Genomic DNA, 14,245 nt, shown 5'->3' with positions numbered 1-14,245 from the left:
GGTTTTTGTCGCGATTAGGCCCGGTAGGGACCGGTTAAGGCCCGGCCCGGGACCGAATTTTGGCCACCTCTACTCTAAGTAGGGGTGACAATGAGTTAGGTTTGGGTTCAACCCATTTATTAATCAGGTTGAAAATCTCAACCCAACCCATTTAATTAAATGAGTTGATATTTTTCAACCCAACCCTTTTTGCAGGGTTGGTTAACTTCCTCTTATAGAAGGTGTGGATGTCAACTTGTGGCTCATTCGGTTTCTTCCAGGGAAGGAAGCCGAAAGATGCCTGATGGCTCGTGAAAGTTAAAAGGGTCCATGTATCAAGTAGAAACTTGATTATCAATGGCACGTAGAAAGCCTTGTACGAGTCACAACCCGAGTTCTTGAAGTCTAGATACACCACGTAGGTGCAATGCCAACACCGAGTATGCAACTAGAGGTTTGGCGAGAAACCATCCTCCAACTAGTACTCTCAGGAAGTGTAGTTACTAGTTATGATCCTGTGCGATACAATGGGATGTAAAGTTTTATTTAAACCGAGAATGAATAATTGATGTAATTCCTCATTATAAAACAATCTGAATTTTTTTTTTCAAACGAAATAGAAATTATAATCATTTGTAATCATACACTACACATAAACGATTAAAAATGCTAAACTGTTTTGGCTATTTTTGGAAATACGAGCTTCCACTATGTGAAAAATTATTACAACAAAGCATGCTGGTCTATTAGCGAAAAAGAGTCAAAAAGATCATATACTTGAACTACATTTGACTAAAATGCATAGGGGTTGTTTGATAGTTGTTGAATGGTTTGGTGCAGAATGATTAAGAGGCTCTCATGATATAGTGTAAAATGAAATATAATTGTTTACAATGAAATTAGGGCGCTGAATGGTTAAGGAAGACCAATGATGCAAAATCATTTAGATGATTTTAGAACCATTAAGAACTAGACTTTTTTTTTTTGCCAAACAAGATTCATCTCTTAACGATTTAAAGGTTGCCTCTTAATTAAACCCTTTAGAAAACAAAGCATTTGACTCCATTTTATAGGCACCTATGCATGTGGGACATGCTTTTATCTTTTTATTTTATGTTGGTAAAAAAGTTGTTAACAAACCATATCTCTTAATGAATAAGTGAAGATGCTTTATGAATGTTGTACTATTGAAATTTAAAGTTCTCAGGGGCCGTTTACCAAACACTTACTGGTAAAATTCAATACTATTATTTGCTTATCGGGTAAGATTTTAGTCAACAAAAACGGCTTTCTATGTGACAATTTAACCGGTAAGAGCTGACCATGGTAAGAGTCATTTCCCTCACTTACAAGGTAAGACTCTCAGTCCTTGCTTCGTTCTTACCGGGTAAGATTTTTGGTCCTTACTATATTTATACAGTAAGGTAATATAACTTGTTAAGCGCTTACCCAAGTAAGCGTTTGGTAAACGACCCCTTAATGGTATAAATTTTATATGTTATAGAAGCTTCATGATACATGCAAGAGTTGAAACATATGGGTTTTTGTTGTGTTGTATAAAAGGGAAGAATGCAAAGGGTAATAATGGAAATTGGATATGATGGTTTTGTAGGCATCAATTGATTGTGCAATAGCCATAAGCCCAAGGAAGCAAGCTCTCATTTACAAGCAATGTGGATTTGATGGTTTGAAAGTATGATCCATCTCATCTCATCTCATCTCATTTCATCCAATTTTAAGGGAAAAAAATGCATTGGTTTTATTGGATTTTGAGTAGGGTTCGTTATGCACGATTTGATTTCATGCGGTTTAACTCCGACCAGTATCAAATCATTGAACGTGGTTCGATCAACCATTTGCTTTTTATGGTTACTCCAATTTTTGTATACTTCAACGAGAAAGGGAGGTTGCTTATGAAACGAACTGTGTATAAAATGAAATTACTTCTATTTAATTTTTATCTTGGGAAAAAAGACACGTTTAAGGGTTAGGGTTGGGTTCACGTGAGACCCGTAAGACTAATTTATGTTCATTAATCAACTTTATAAGCTAATGATCTAATGGTCTAAAGTTGCATGGTGGCAATTTTGTGATTATTGAGAAGTCTCGTGGCGTTTATGAATGTTCAGATTATTAGATTGTAGATCTAATCCAAGGGTTGAGAATTGGTCTTATGGGTTTCACGAAAAACCCTTGGTCTCACATGATCCCCAAGTCTTAAGGGTTATCAATAGGTTTTTGTTATTTCTTTATTCTTTAAAGGGTGGTTTCTACTCGAAAGAAAGGGAGATTTTTTTTACGATATTTGTAAAAACCAAATCTATAATCCGCGGAAGATCAATCAAGTCGATTTTTAAAATTTGATGTTGAAAACCCTTCTTATAACTAACGATTCTAACGGGGAAACTTGTCAATCCAAAAACCTAGATTCTTGGATGTACAATTAAACACCTATTTAATGTGAGCTTTCATTCGATTCGGCTTATTGTCTTGATACATTCCTAAGATACAAGCTACTAAGCCACAAGGGTGGTGCCTGATTGGTTTGCGCTTGGCTCCAAAGGTCAAAAGTACCAGGAGGTCCCGAGTTCAAATCTAATGAGAAAAAAAAATCCCTTTGTGGCCACGGAGGTTCAAATGCAGTGACTCCGGACTATCTGCAAAGCAAGTGGTTGGTCGTCCTGGGATTAGCCGACTCGTATAGCGGGTTGGATATCCAGGTTAATAAAAAAGGAGATACAAGCTACTAATTGTTGGTGCAAGTGTATGGTTTGATTTTGACAAATTGATATATACTAACAACTTATATTGTTTATGCATTAATATTTCCAATTGACGTGTTAGAAAATATCATCGTGTTCTTAATACACCATAACGTTGGAAATTAAAAAAATCATGGATCGACTTGAGATGAATGCCGTCTAAGAACTAGAAAAAGAATGTATGCCACGAATATATCAATGAATGGTTCTAGTCAAGACATTCTGTATGCTAGTTATCGTCTTACTGCACGAGCTAACGACAACCATGCACCACCTGTGTCCGCGTTCCCTATAAAGAATTATTAGTTGTGACGAGAGTTTAAAATTGGATGAATTTTACAAAAAGAATTGTAACAACTTTTATATAAAATAATTATACAAATTACCAAAGTCTTATATTTTTGAAAGGATTGTTGTATAAAATCAAAATTTTTGTTTTAGGAATGTAAGGGGTTTTTTTTTCCAATCAGATTTTTACATATGGAAAGATCAATTTTTGAAAATTGGTATGTTATAAATGGTCTAACCTTTAAAAACAACTAAAATATTACTCGCACAATGTAACGAGATATATCTTGATTTTAATGTTTCGTTTTTTTGTCTCTATTTATGTTATAATACAGTTTTATATGGTTATGAGAAAACGATAGTGTTTTTATTTTTTAATAAACTCTAAATACGAATATACATCATAAAAAATTGAATTTTTTTTTTGATATTTATACCAAACTAACTATTTAAAATTTCTCATTTTCTGTGTATTTCTTTAATTCATTTTTTTAAAATTTTTGGTTTAATAATATAATTTTTATAAAGAAAATAATTAAGTATTTTGTTATAACTCAATGATTATCTTATATTTTAGATTTTTTATATTTAAAATGAGATGATTATCCTCTATTTGATTATGTTTATCTGCCGTTAGTTACACGAATTCAAATATGAAACTTTAATAAGTTGTACTTACGCACAGTTACTTGTAATCTTGAATTTTAAGTAATATGCATAAATAAACAGTACTTCATGCATAAAAAATGGTTTTTAAGAGTTTTTATCAAATACTTTATAGTATAGTATAGATAAACAATCTTTCTAGACACCGTTTTAAACGCATGTGTTAGAAAAAGCCCAAAAGTTGGAGTCTAAATAACCATACAACTAAACAAACCAAAGGGCCTTTGACTTAACGGTATGTGAGTCTTTAGCCTCCTAATATGTCAAGGGTTCGAACCTCACCAAAGGTGAAGAGGGTATGAGTTTATTTGTTTTATTTGCCGTATACAAATATTATATACTTAAAAGAAACTAAACAATCATATTTTGTGTAGAATTTCTTTTTGGACTTTTAATTATGAAGTTGAATCAACATGCAATATCTTTTAAGTAATAAAATACCCTTTTGCAAGGATATGAAGCACAAAGATTGGTTTATATACCCACAAACCCAAAATTAGATTTTCTGGTTTATATACATACAAATGCTTCACAACATCATTTGTGTGATTGTAGAAAATAATGTAATTACTTCTTCTTCTTGTCTTCTTGAGCTCTTTCGAGTATAACGGGAGCCGCGGGTATACTAAACCACCACTCTCTCATTCTCCGCATCCATCTTTCGGTTTGGGCTCTTCTCATAGGCGAGTACTTTGTGAATTCTTCAAAGAAAATAAGTACAACCATACATCGAAAGGGTACAAATGTCATAATCAAAGCCAAAATCACGAGTGCCGCTGCAAATCTATTACTTGCCTGAACACACATACATATGTATACGTAAAGGGATAGATCAGTCTTTTGTATGTTGCAAGTATAAAGATGAACATTGGGATTCGCCTGTTTGAGACATTTATATAAGTAGGGCCACGTTCATTTGAGAACCGTGAGAACCAACATATTCATGAAGAATTAGGGCCGTGTAGGAAATCAAAATTTCGTGAGAATGATAGGAGCATGGAAATGCTAACGTAAGTTAAAATAAATTAACATATCTTAGCATGAAATGTTAACATGTTGACTTATGTGAACCTCCGCTAACAAAGTATTTTCTATGTTTCCTACAAAATTTAAGATTTGGATATATTCATCATGAATAATTTCTTGATAGTTGGTTTTCATGGTTCTCAAAATATTTACAATTCCTAAATGAACTTTCTATATATAGGTGGAGATTCAAACATGGACACCTCCGTTTTAAGAAAACACGAGAACACCCTTATCATATATGATAACACAATTGAGGGACCTAGTGGTGGCGGACGACTTGGCTCGCGACCTAGGGCCTCCCTGATTTAGTTATCACATGCGATGGATTATAGTATCACATCGAGAACACTCTTGTCACATGTGATAATACAAGGGGGTCTAGTGATGTGCAAACGACTTGACCCGCAACCTAGGTCGTGCCAAATGTTGTATGCATCTCTGATAGATGTGATTGACTATATATATACATATATATTACAAACACTTTAGTGAAAGAAACCAGTGACTAACTTTTCAAACTATTATGCCGATTTTTTTTGCAAACAAACTCTAGTTCAAGTGAAAATGCTAGAAAAACCATTGCAACTTTTAATAGTGAGATATTTTGGGAAATGTACAAGCAAAAAGAAACCATCATATTCGACACTTTTTGTCTAAAATCACACATTCTTGAAAAGTGTAGTTCTTTAAAAACCAACATCATGATTCGAAAAGTTAAATCACGCAGAAAACAAGTTGTTTCTGTAACCGAGTATATTAACCAAAATTAGCAAGTCCGTGACAAGCAAGAAATTGAACTACAATACCATCTTAAATGCCATCCTTTTTCTTTTCTCCCCGTAGGCCGAAACAATATACTTTACTTCAAATTTATTTATTTTCCTCCTTATTTTACAACTTATGATTTGTGAAATTTCAACTCTCTAATTTTCCAATATGGAATTGTGAAATTCCTCTCTTCAAAAAGATCAAAATCACTCTTAGCCTATCACTAATCTTGTATTCTCTTGTAGGGATGGGAGCCTCATCCTCCTTATGTCTCATTCACTGCAGTTAGATAGTTGTCTACTTTGTTCATTTGGTTGCTAAGGGTGGTGTGTTTTGCATGCGAGCAGTATGGGATTGGACAGAACAAAAAAAAACTTGTGTCATGTTTGACGTGACATTAGACTAGGACATGATGGGAGCAAATGCGACAAACATGACCAAAATACGTGGAACAAAAATATGACAGATAGGACAAGGTTGCTAAATTACTAAAGTACTTCTATCAGATTAAAACCCTAAAACCTTCCGTCATTCTTTCATCTGCCTACTTCACTCGTCCGCATAGCAAACACACTCTAATAGAAATAGCCAAACTTAAAAGAAGCAAAATCCTCTGTAAATTAGCTTTCTAAGGATTATACTTGTAGTTTGGTCTGAAAATAATTAGCGTACTTGCTAAATATAAAAGAAAACACCAAAACATGTTGGAAGAGCAACTTTTAACGGTATTTTGTAGCAAACTTACAAATACAAGTGATATAATTATTTAGCATGTCAAACTTTAGTGTTTTCTTTATTTATATTTTTGCATTCTAGCTAGAAGAATGTTAATCACAACGAAACTAAAAAAATGGTGGTAAGAAGCACATTCAGTTCAAGATATTTTCATAGCAAGTTAGAATCAAAGGTGAGTTCTCTACATTATTAGTTCACTAGGGGTGCGTTTGGTATGCAAACAAGACATGACTAGATCGGATGGGCAAGAGTGAGATAGTTGTGTGAAAGAATTATAGAAAGTTTTAAGGTTTAAATTTAACATGGGTACTTAATAATTTACCAATCTTGTCCCATATCCCTGATTTTTGTTTCACCTTTTTTGGTGGGACAGAAAAAAATGTATTTTTCTCCCACCAAGATCACGTCGTGTCCCAGTCTAATGTTGTACAAAACATAAGATAACAAATTTTTCTACTGTCATGTCTCCAGGTCCATATTAATTATTTTCTGGAAGTGTATGCCGTTGGTATTAAGAGATGAGAGCAGAAATTACCTGTGGAAATATGGATAAGAGCAGGCCACGTATTTTAAGGAGGACAACATTTCCCTCTTGGATTAGCTCTTCAGCCTGAGAAATTGCATTCTGAACAGCCAAGAGCTGCTCCATTTTGTTCATTGCTGGAGGCACTATGACCTTAAGTACATCAACTCCTTGTCTTTGGCTAAAACACCGCGTAAGCACCATATTAATTGCAAAAATGGAGAGTAGCAATGCAACCACATAAGACAGCCATCCGCTACACAAAGAAACATGGTATCAACATTTGTTATGTAAATCATTACCAAACAGACCTAGTAAATCCCCTGCTTGTGTAAGAGTGTGAGCAGACAGGTGGAATAAATAAAGACTAACATGCAATGAAAGCATGGAAAAAAGAAAAGGAAAAATGATAAGAAGAAAAAGTAAGGGAATAATTATTGTACTTTCACTTCTTGGTTTAGGTATTAAAACGTAAGGGTATCATTAAACTTTCACTTTTTGTTTAGATAGGAGTGGTTAGGTGAGAGTTAGAGGTTGTTTGGTATCGGCTTAATAGGCTTAATGGCACGTGTATAGCTTATTCGGACTCTTTATTCAGCATAACAAACAAACAACAATCTACTTTAAAACATTCGAGGATTAATGGAAAACAACCAAACAACCTCTTATGATTAGTATAAATACACGATACATCTCATTTGCTTCAATGCAATACACTCTCATTTTTGTAATAATAGGAGTTTCAAATGATGCAATAAAATAGATCCCAACAGTAGTACATGATACATTCCTACAGAAAACTTACCCATCCATAATCAGTATTAAAAAATTAGTCACCAATGTTGAAAAGGATTGTACATACTTATGTAAGGAAAGGTTCAAATGACCATAAATATTTTGAGAACCGCGAGAACCAACATACGCATTAATGCATATATACTATTATTTTCAATTCTTATATATGCACCGATGCACATATACTTGCCTATATAGTACGTATACATTTATGGATATGCCAATTGATAAATACATATTTTGATTGTGTATATGCATCAATGCATATAATGGTTCGCAAAATATTTATGGTTCTCTATCCAATTTTCCCCTTTTTGTGTAATGGGACAAACGAACCCCATATAAATGAGATCAAGGAGCTCAAGAAGAGGGAAGTATGATGATGTTTGTATGACCAAATTCTGCCCATCTTGTTAACAAGGGGTTCATTCTTTCATAAACGTGCTTCAGCTGTATGTTATCATAGGCTTCAAGAAATGCAACAGAGTGGAATTGGAGTTGATGGAATGAGGATATCTTCACTATTTACAATTTAAGGGGGGTGCTTGGTTGAGGATAATAGGTGGTGGAGAATGGAAATCGAAATCACCAATGGTGCTGGTTTAATGCAATGGAACGGACCCCAAAAATACATGGTAATGAAGCATTTCTCAATTATTGGGGACATTTCCATTCTGTTTGCAATATTATCATGATTACAACCACCATCATTAAGGGCTTAAGGCAACAGTATTGAAGCAGGAAATAGATATTGAAGTAATATTAATCTCACCAGTAAATGATGACTGTGGATACCAAACAGAATGGAAGAGACTTTGCAGGCTCATCCCAGTACAATAGTCTGAGAAGCCTAGTCCCAAGGTCAGTCACAGGAAAAAGCAACTCCTGAAAATAACAAAAAGGAATAATCAGTTTTTCGTTACGATGGATGTCACGGACATCCCACTCACAACTTTTAATTAGAGAGACAAGAACGCATAACAAATATTATTTTATCATTACTTTGCATCAAAAGAGATTATTAGTGATCATCATGACCTCGTTAAGCGATGCGGTTAAAAATGTTCCTACAAGTAAATAATCTATTCATCTTAGTAGCTTGAACCATAATGCATGTGATAATCATTTCATGAATTGGTATTCGATCCTTTTACGTATTCATGTTGTTTGAATCAACACCCTTGACCTCCAGGGAGGATGAGATCTACCAGGTTAGCCGGTTAGGTGAGGTTTGAACCCTTGACCTCTTTGGAGGTTGGGATCTACCATTAACTCGAGTATTGTTGGGCCAATAACCCTCAAGTGCAATTGACCAGTATTGTTGGCAATACAAGTGCTACTCCAACAGTTTGGTGGGCAATTGTATTTCCCCTTTTAAACTTAACTTCCTTATAAAAGTCATATGTGAATTAAGAAAAAAAACTAGGTTATTGTTACTGCAAAACCTTCAGCACGGCCAAGTTGGTGTCAAGGCCTTCAACTTTAGCTCCATCAACCGTTGCTTGTGCATCTGCAACCATCTTGTAATTGCTTCTTGCTTCATTGACGGCTTTCTCCAAGGGAGTAATCTCTCCAACAATGATCTCACCTGCAGTAATCAGCGACCGATTAAGCACATTAGAACTTGTGCCAAAGACAAACACAAGGCTAGAAGCCATGGCAATAGCTGAAACTGAATACATTCCATCACCGGATTTAGTGGGGTTATTTTTTTCTAGCTCTTTCGAAGTCAAAATGGTTGCAATTGTTTCCAATATCCGGTCTCCACCTGGAAGTTGATCACAAGCATTGAACATAAGACCTGCCTCATAGCACAGTGGGATTGTAGAATTCATGTGATTGAGAGCTTGTACTCGTAGAATGCCAAAGAGTGCTTTCAGCAGTGCTTCATCCCGTTCAACTCCAGTAATCCGGAATTTACTAATGAATCTGTGGGCATATAAAACTTCACGGATAATGGCTAGCCAATAGTCACGCCTGGTATGTCCTTTTAGCTCAGGAAGCTCCAAAACAACTGGTTCTGATCTACATGGCAATCCAAAATCAGTTCAAACAAATTTCCTGGAATTCGTGTAACCTTCAGGTGACAACAACTTCAATGACCAAACAGCACCACATACATTAGCATTGAAAAAGTCATGTGAAATTATTGTGTTAAACAAGATAAGATAACATATGCCCTCAAGCCTTACAAGGAATTTGATTTATACAAGACGGCCTTGTCAAACAGTCTTGTTCCCCATGGACCCGTCAACTCAGCCTTGACAACCTGCTTTAAATCATCTGCCAACTCATAAGCTATGGGCTTATCATATGAGACAACACGAAGAGCTTCAAAATACAATGCATGATCTGTCAGAGTTAACCGACCTGACATCATAGATACACGCATAGACTCGTATAAGAAATTCAGCATACCCCAGCATGTAACAAGTACCTCTCCTTTCTATCTATAAGAAAATTTCAGTGGTGATGGTTGAATATTTAACCTACCAGGCCAAGTTGAGATCCCTAGATGTTGAAGAACTGGTTGTGTGGTGACGGTACCATCCACTTCCAGAATCCTTTCCCCTCTTCTAGATCGTTGGGATGAAAGTTGAGATGATTCTGAGTGAGATTTGAGTTTTCTAATAGCCCTGTGAGAAAGTGAAATTATGTCAACCTTGTTGAATATATTCATCAAGGTAATACTTATGAGATATCCTCTGCATGGACACATGCAAGTAGTTTGATACCAGTCAAATCTGCAACCAGGCACCACCACCACCAAGATAGGATATAAAACTGTTAGAGAGTAGGAGACTCAAAAAGGCTTATGCACCGCCATATGACTCCCATGAGATACAAGCCACAAGCATCACTGTGTTTAACATCCCTTGTGACAATACGAGCAGAAAATGAGATTACAGGAGCATAAAGTACCTTTCTAATGCACTAAGGTATTTCTCATAGGTAGGAAATCGAAGCCGGCCTCCAGTGGATGCAGTAAGAAACTCAAAAACGTAGTTACTGATTATTACATTTGCTATAATAGGCACAGCTGGGGCTATTCGGGAGAACGCCTCAGCCCCCACGGTTGCATCCTCGTCTATCTGCATAGTGAAATTTGAAGCTATTAATGATTTGTTTTAAAACACGAACATAAAACAAAGGGACTGAATGATCTATCCTTTCATTGAAGCAATACTTGGCTATATATAGCCTTACAACTAACTGAAAACTCAAAAAACAACCCACTAAAGCACCCACTACTGCTTAATGCTGGTAAGCAACAGGAAATATTCAAAGCTACACTAACTAAACCTAAAGACAAACCCATAATTCCTAAAAAACTGGATACAAATATGACGACTACTTCAACAATCCCTCCCTTGAACTTATTGCCTTGACAAGCAATCATTTCAAATATGGAGCAACACACATTCCCATTGCTTCCTGTAGTTTATTGAAGGCTTTAAACTTAAGAGGCTTTGTCATCAATCTACAAGCTGATCTTGTGAACCACAAAATAACATTAACAACACACTTTCAGTAAGGTATCAAAGAAAGTGATACCGAACCCTAATGTGCTCGTGTGGCCATAAAACAATCCCTCCTTGAATGTTATTCCTTTGACAAGAGATCAGTTCAAATATGGAACAACAAAGGTACCACTGCTTCATGTAGTTTCTTGAAGGCTTCAAACTTAAAAGGCTTTGTCATCAAATCTGCTAGCTTATCTTGTGAACCACGAAATAACATTTGAAGAACGCACTCTTTAGTAACGTCTTGAAAAAAGTGATATCGAACACTAATGACCGAGCTACTGTGCCTCCACTCATCATGAACACATACCCGAAGTGCTCCGCTGTCCTTGATGTCTCTAGCATAGTCACTGTCAGTGAAACCAACCAAGTCAATTGCTATGTCCCATTATACAAAAAACCAAAATCTACTATTCCTTGTAGGTACCTTAGGATTCTTTAGGCAACTGCAACCTGTAGTTGCATAGGGTTCTCCGTGTAGAAACTGATGAGGCACACAACAAACATAAGGTTGGGTCAAGTGGCTGTGGGATACATTAGGCTCCCCATCATCTGCTTAAACAATGTTGCATCCACTTTAGCACCATCTTCATCGCTGCATATTTTCTTCCTGAAAAAATAGACCAACAAAGTTGCTCTTTGCCATCCCAAACAATCTCAAAACCTAAGCTGCCTATTTCTTTTGGCACATAAAGATACCACCAGATCTTTATAGTACTTCTATTTCAAGAAAAAAACTTCCATTCCCCAAAATCAGTCATCTCAAACTCCCTCCTCATTGAGCACTTAAACTCACTTAGCATGTCATCGTCATTGCTAGTAAACATCAAATCATCAACATATATACTCACAATGAGAATCTTACTTCCATTCCTTTTGATGAAGAGTGCTTGTTCACTAGCGCTACACTTGAAACTTTCTCTGAGAAAGTAAGAGTCCGTTCGACTAAACCAATGTCTAGGTGCTTGTTTTAGCCCGATATAAAGCCTTTTGAAGATTATACACCTTTTTCTAACTTCCTCTCTTCTCGTGCCCATTTGGTTGCTCTATATGACATCTTCAACTCCCGATGTAGAAATGTTGAATTGACATCCAACGCATGGTGTTTCCAGCCCCTTTGGGCTGCTAAAGCTATGGTCATCCAGGTGCATAAATTCGGAAGAATCAATACCTTGTGGCTTGGAATACCCTTTTACCACAATTCTAGCTTTGTATATGTTGACCTCTCCTAGACCATTAAGTTTGGTTTTTGTAGATCCACTTTACCTCGATCATCTTGGCATCAGCAGGTGGTTCCACCAAATTTAGGTTATATTTCTCTCCATGGATTCTATTACTTCATCAACTGCTTGTCTCCACTTTGAACTCTGAAGTGCCTCCTCAAACGGTGTTGAATATGCTTGACTGTCATTGCTCTACTTTCTTGTTCTTCTTTTAATAAGCCTTCTCCTAAAACATAGCCAACAGTGAGCATGGAAGCTCCTCGAATTTGACCCTCCCTTACCTCCAAGTTCTCTTCTCTAGCGGGTGCAACAACGTCAGCTTCAACAACTTCTTCCACAGGTCTTTCTTGCTCATCAATATCTCCCCTTTCAAGCTCAATAAACTGTTCCTTCTCATAGCTTGCATCCCAATCCCACATATGATCCTCTTCAAAAACCACATTACGACTAATGATGACTTCATCACCAACAAGATCATACATTTTACCAAAGGACCTTTGGCCTAGTAGTCCTTGGCCTCCGAGGAGGGTGTGTGAGTTTATTTGTTGCATTTGCCATATATAAATATTATATACTTGAAAAAAAAGATCATACATTTTGTTCCTTTAGATCTTTCGCTAGAGCCAAGCAGCACACAACTCACATTATTGTCATCATGTTTAATCCTTCTCGCATCTGAGATGGCTTTTCACCACTCCAAGCTACCTCTGTAGTCGTCTCCTTTACCGCTAGTGTAGGTGAGTGACTTATGATATGAACATTCCAACGACCTTCTTTAGGCCAAAAACGCTTGGGAACTTTCTTCTCTGACAGCATAGCTCTAACTCTGTTCATAACAGTTGGGTTCTTGGGCTTGACCACTTCATATTGTTACGGAGCGTAAGTTGTGGTCAGTTGTGTCTTCACTAAAATGATTCATCAAACTCTGTAGAGTTAACTTTCCTCATCTACGTGTTCTCAAACATTTGATAGGCAAACCTATTTCCTTTTCCGCAAGTATCTTGAAATGTTTAAAGTGATAAAATGCTTTTGACTTTTCCGATAAAAGAAAAATCCATGCCTTTCTAGAAAAATCATATATGAAACACTTTATGTACCTCTTCTTGCCTCTTGAAATTGGATTAATGGGGCCACAAAGATCAGCATGAACCACCTGCAGTCTTTCCGTTGCTCTCCAACTACTCACTTTTGGGATCGGAGTCCTATTATACTCGCCTTTCATGCATGCGTGACTTGAAGCAATTGAAGATGTAGTTTGTGGCAAGCCTGGCACCATATTCTTGAACTGCAGAGTGCACAAACCTTTATAATCGAGGTGTCCATATCGACAATGCCACAACTTAGATTGGTCCATGGTGCTAGCTTGAAGACATTTACCTTCTTTACTGTGACTAATGGTTCAGCCAGCAAGGCAAATATCCTACTTGCACATTTGCTCTCCAACTTATGTACCTCTTCTTTCACTTTATGTACCTCTTCTTGCCTCTTGAAGTTGTCCGACATTCAGTGGGGTGTTCTTCGATCCAAGTGTAGAATACACAATTACGCATCACCAGTGGCATAACTAATCCCATTTAACACCAACTACGACCTCCTTCCCAATGACCTTCATTGTAGTGTTATTTACAAGTTTGACAGAAAGAGCGAAATTAGTTTTCGAACTTGTAAACTTACGAGGATTTCTACACATGTGATTCAAACAACTGGAGTCGACAAACCAAACATTTCTCTTTGTTTCATGCAGGTCAACACATTCCATCAACAATCGCTCATCATCCTCTTCTAACACAACATAGTTGGCGTCCTTATTCATTGTAAGGCATCATATTGAAACTACCCTAGGTTGTGACACCTACAACACTCCACAATTGCTTTGTTGAAGTTATTTCTGCCACGTCCACGTCCAACAACACATATGAACTTTCTTTGTTGTGCATCAGTCAACCTCGCCAT

General features: G+C 36.5%; 2 protein-coding genes across 2 annotated transcripts in view; one reads left to right on the top strand and one right to left on the bottom strand.

The window, feature by feature from the left end:
* The window catches only part of LOC112506225, a 5,294-nt gene extending 3,363 nt beyond the window's left edge, over positions 1-1,931 (top strand). Inside the window, exon 2 of the mRNA XM_025110243.1 lies at positions 1,592-1,931. Coding sequence (XP_024966011.1) covers positions 1,592-1,678 — 87 coding nt within the window. The 3' untranslated portion in view covers positions 1,679-1,931. The remainder of the gene's footprint in view (positions 1-1,591) is intronic.
* A 2,331-nt stretch (positions 1,932-4,262) lies between these two features.
* LOC112506224 overlaps positions 4,263-14,245 on the bottom strand; it is a 13,755-nt gene continuing 3,772 nt past the window's right edge. The window contains exons 3-9 of the mRNA XM_025110242.1: positions 10,468-10,637; positions 10,039-10,181; positions 9,738-9,915; positions 8,991-9,570; positions 8,318-8,430; positions 6,763-7,006; positions 4,263-4,490 (exon numbers count right to left, since the gene is read on the bottom strand). Coding sequence (XP_024966010.1) covers positions 4,263-4,490; positions 6,763-7,006; positions 8,318-8,430; positions 8,991-9,570; positions 9,738-9,915; positions 10,039-10,181; positions 10,468-10,637 — 1,656 coding nt within the window. The remainder of the gene's footprint in view (positions 4,491-6,762; positions 7,007-8,317; positions 8,431-8,990; positions 9,571-9,737; positions 9,916-10,038; positions 10,182-10,467; positions 10,638-14,245) is intronic.

This window comes from Cynara cardunculus (assembly GCF_001531365.2).
Source record: "Cynara cardunculus var. scolymus isolate 2C chromosome LG 2, CcrdV1, whole genome shotgun sequence".
NCBI lineage: Eukaryota > Viridiplantae > Streptophyta > Magnoliopsida > Asterales > Asteraceae > Cynara > Cynara cardunculus.
Note: the sequence above shows the minus strand (reverse complement) of the source record. Positions and strands in the feature narration are given on the sequence as shown.